The sequence below is a fragment of the Pinus tabuliformis genome, chromosome 8 (genome assembly GCF_031772625.1).
Source record: "Pinus tabuliformis cultivar Carrire ecotype Pingquan chromosome 8, CPIR1, whole genome shotgun sequence".
Taxonomy (NCBI): Eukaryota; Viridiplantae; Streptophyta; class Pinopsida; order Pinales; family Pinaceae; genus Pinus; species Pinus tabuliformis.
In genome coordinates this window covers 1215545447-1215549843 of record NC_142294.1, presented here as the reverse complement: position 1 = coordinate 1215549843, position 4397 = coordinate 1215545447, and the positions used below count along the sequence as shown (strand labels likewise).

The window sequence follows — 4397 nt, the reverse complement described above, 5'->3', positions numbered from 1 at the left end:
TATGTATAATTGCTCAATAATATATGTGGCATAAGATAAATTGTATGAAGATTATTAGGTAATAATTATCATATCAAAATATTAGTTTCTATTATGCATATTGTAGAAAATTCAACAATTTCCTCATTGACAATGGCAACACATGACCGGAAAACAACATAAGATTTGTAGAATTGGAGGAGAAACTTGAGGGGATTGATCATAATCTAGACATCCTTATCAATAAGTCAATGCGATTTTAGTTGCTGATGAACTGAAGAAGGATATCGATGGCACACAATCAGGGATGTCTTCCAAACATGGTCTGTGGCCAAGCGAGATACATGTTCCTTTATAACTGTTGGCCGATTTTGTAATTTCGGTTGTTAGTCTATTCGGTTGAAAGGCCTAAATAAGAAAATTTCTATAATTAATGGAATACGGCTAAGGCCAAAGGCTGTATAAAATATAGATCATAGGTAGAACTAGCTAGCAATCCATCGACTGTAATTTCATTTTTTATGTAATTTAGGTATTGCATTTGACTCTGGGCTAGACTTGCACTACTATGTAAATTTTTTGATCAAGTAATACAAGGAATCTGCCATGATTTTCATACATTGTGTTTAATTTATCTTTGATGTGTATTTGAGTGCTGAACCTTTTCGTTTCTTAAACGGGGAGCGAGGTGGTTGGCTAGGGCCCAACAAACCCAGCTCGTTTACCCCTTGTGCTTCCAGTATTTAGAGAGACAATGTGAATATTTCTTTTTGCAGTTGTGTGGTGTGAGCAGTTCTGATATTTATTTCTGAAATTCTGACTTGAATCTATTTGGTAGTTAAAGTGTGACAACTTCCCTCACTCTTTCAATGGGAATGGCTCTTAGCACACTCGAAAACCAACTAACTCAAATCAATAATCTTTATGCATCACTGGATTTTGGGCCAGGTTTTATAATGTTCTCTGCTCATCCAGACCATGGCATGCTAGTTCTTGTTAATGTCAGTTTTTATATATAACTTTTTTTGTCTATCATATGATTTACTTAGAAGGGGGAAGGATCGGCTGCGCGCTCTGCAACCCGCGCTCTGCTGCTGCGAGTGACTGATCCCTCTGCGCGCCTGCGCCTGGCAGCGCTGCTGCTGGGCTGCCCTCCCCGTCTGCTCGACCCATCCTTCACCCTGGGGCCTCCTGCCCGGTTTCCTTGGGGGCCTGTGGCCCTTCCCTCCCTCTGCCTTTCGCTGGAGCGCCTCCTGCGCTTCTGACCTATCCTGCAATGGATCCACCAATCCAAGAACAGGAAGATCTGGAGAAGACGTTTGCCTCTCTCATCCAAGAGAATACCTCTGAGAAAATTCGCCCTACAGCCTCAAAGTTTATCAAGAAGCTTGATGAAATCCCGGAAGTTTCGCTCCCTCCTGCCCTCCCGAGGAGAGCAGCAGTTGCCCTGGCAGATCGTGGTCTGGTAGGCCAGTTCACGGGATTATGGCCCTCTCCCCGCACAGTCCAACGCTGGGTAGAAAGGAACTGGAACTCGATGGTCCAAGGAAAGATAGCAATAAGGTTCTGCGGGAGGGGATTCTTCACCTTCCTCTTTGAATCGGTGGAAGATCGTAATCTCATCTTCAGGAATGGCCCATACTTCATGGACTCCAGAGGCCTCTATCTCAACAGATGGACTCCTGACTTTGATCCCGAGATGGACGTTCCCAGCGCTGTCCTGGTCTGGGTCCGTCTTCCCCACCTGCCTCTCCACTGTTGGGGAGATGAATCGGTGAAAGCTATAGGGAACGCCGTAGGGAAATATATTGACAGATCGGAACCAAGGGAGAACATGCATGCATGTGCCCGGATATGTGTAGAAGTGGATTTGGGGAAAGGATTACCGGAAGCGATCAAACTCAAGGTCGACCAGTGGACGCACATACAACAAGTGGACTACGAGCAGCTGCCGTTCAAGTGCAAGGTATGTCACGAATACGGGCATTTTGCTAATTGATGTAGTAAAAATAAACCAATAGATTCTGATAACAATGCTGAAGCCCCGGAAGAAGCATGGGAAAAAGTCAAGAAGAAGAAGTCAAATCCCCCCCTTGGAACTTTCTCAAAGCCCCCAAATGAAACCCCAACCCCTCCCTCCCATCCCTCCGGATCTGGCCCTTCACTCCCCTCTTCCTCCAACCCTTTCGAATCTCTATCGGCAGAGGATCCTCCATCCCCCCCCCTCTCTCCGAGAGGTCCCAAAGCAACCCCTCCCTCTCCCCCTCAGACCTCCCCTCCCCCAACTGTTGAAAGAATCCTAACAAGGAACAAGACGAAGGAAAACATCACATCCACCGATCCACCCAGAAAAGTTGGAAGGAAATCAAACAAAGAGATAAGGGACGAGAATGCCGCAAAGGAAATGGCCACAGGGACCCAACAGCCAATGGATACATATCTGGATAAGACCAAAGGAAGCGGGGAGAAGATGAAGGAGAAAAGCGGAACACACAATAAACAAAGTAAATGATGAATCTCGTCTCTTGGAATTGTAGGGGGATGGGCTCCTCCCTAAAAGCTAATGCAGTCCGCGACCTTCTTAAATCGGAACACCCAGACTTTCTACTACTTCAGGAGACCAAAATCACTGATCAGGATTTTCAAAGCAGTGTGAAAAGAAGCAGAAGTTATGAAGGAATAGCACTGAGCGCAGTAGGTGCCTCAGGAGGAATAGGAACAATTTGGGACAAAAATAAATGGAAACTCAAAGATAGCAGGCAGAATAGATGGTGGTTAAGACTAGATATGCAAAACATATCCAGGACTGAAGAATACACTATATACAATGTCTACGCCCCCCCCCACTTCAGAGAAAAAGCCTCTTGCTGGGAGTCAATCACCTCAGATTTAATGAATGCCCAGGGCAGAAATATCTTCCTGGGAGGAGACTTGAATTTAATAAGGAATGCGGAAGAGAAGATGGGAGGAAATTTTTTTGCAGACCCCTCAAGGGATGCATTAGAAAAAATCATCCAAGCTCACAGTCTTGTTGATATCCCACCTCAGAACGGGCGTTTCACTTGGTCAAACAAGAGAACTGGTAAAAACAACATCAAAGAGAGGCTGGACCGTATATTGGTTCAAGAAAGAATCGTGGCCAACTTCCCAAGGATCCAAAGCACAATTATACAAGGCTATATATCAGACCATAAACCAGTGGCTCTGCATCTGGTTAAAAGGGAAAATATGGGACCGATACCCTTTAAGTATAACAGAGCGTGGGACAGCAGCGAAGACTTCAGGAGCTTGGTAAAGGACAACTGGGCAACAGAAATCATGGGCTCCCCGCACTACATATGGGAAACAAAGATCAAACTTCTCCGGACAGCCATCAAGCAATGGGCGAGAAATTACGCAACAGAGGAAGGGAAAAGGAAAATCGACCTTCAAATGAAACTAGCGGAGTGGAATCAAGAAAAAGAGAAAGGCCAAGACACAGAAGAAGACTTAAGGAAAGAAAAGGAATTGTACATGGAGCTGTACAAACAGAATCGAGTGGAAGAGGAAGAGCAAAGGCAAAAATCGAGGTGCCTCTGGCTCAAATCAGGTGATAAAAATACCTCTTTCTTTCATAATAGCATCAAATTGAGGAGAGCAGGGAACAACATTGGGAAAATAACAGTGGAGGGCAGAGTTTTAACAGAGCAAGGGGAGATCAAGGAAGCAGCGTCCTGACATTTTCAAACTCTTCTAACTGCTGACCCTCATTACATGGAAAACCCGGATTTCCTAAATATAATAGAGAACAAAATCACAGAAGCCCAAAACACAGAATTAGAAAAGGAGATCACGACGGAGGAGATAGAAAGGTCTATCCACAACATGCCATTGGATAAGGCTCCAGGCCCTGATGGTTTCACAGTGGCCTTTTATAGAACCCATTGGGAAATTATTAAGAAGGATTACATTAGAATGGCAAAAAATTTCTTTGCAAAATGCAAACTGGGCAGCAGCATCAAGTCCTCCCATCTAGCTCTTATCCCCAAAGACCCAAACCCTCAATCATTTGATAGATTCCGCCCTATTTCCCTATGTAATGTTTCCTACAAAATCATCACTAAGATCTTGGCGAACAGGCTAAAAAAAGTCCTTCCCTCCCTCATATCCGAGAACCAAGGAGGTTTTGTCCCTAGGAGACATATAACGGACAATGTCATTCTCATCCAGGAGGCAATACACAGCAGCATATCCAGAAAGGAGAGGGGCATGATCATCAAGCTGGACATGGCGAACGCCTTTGATCGGGTAAACCATTCATTCCTTCAGGCAGTCCTAATGAAATTTGGCATCTCAGAGTTCTTTACTAGCCGGGTCATGGAATGCATTTCCCACAACTGGACAGCTCCCCTCATCAATGGAAGGCCCTGCATTGCCTT

The 4397-nt window shown here is 44.8% G+C and overlaps 1 protein-coding gene across 1 annotated transcript; it reads left to right on the top strand.

Moving 5' to 3' along the window:
- Positions 1-2520: 2520 nt before the first annotated feature.
- Positions 2521-3696, top strand: LOC149239759 (uncharacterized). The gene has a single exon (XM_089369962.1). It carries the CDS (start codon positions 2521-2523, stop codon positions 3694-3696), a length of 1176 nt encoding a protein of 391 aa, XP_089226088.1.
- The last annotated feature ends 701 nt before the right edge of the window (positions 3697-4397 follow it).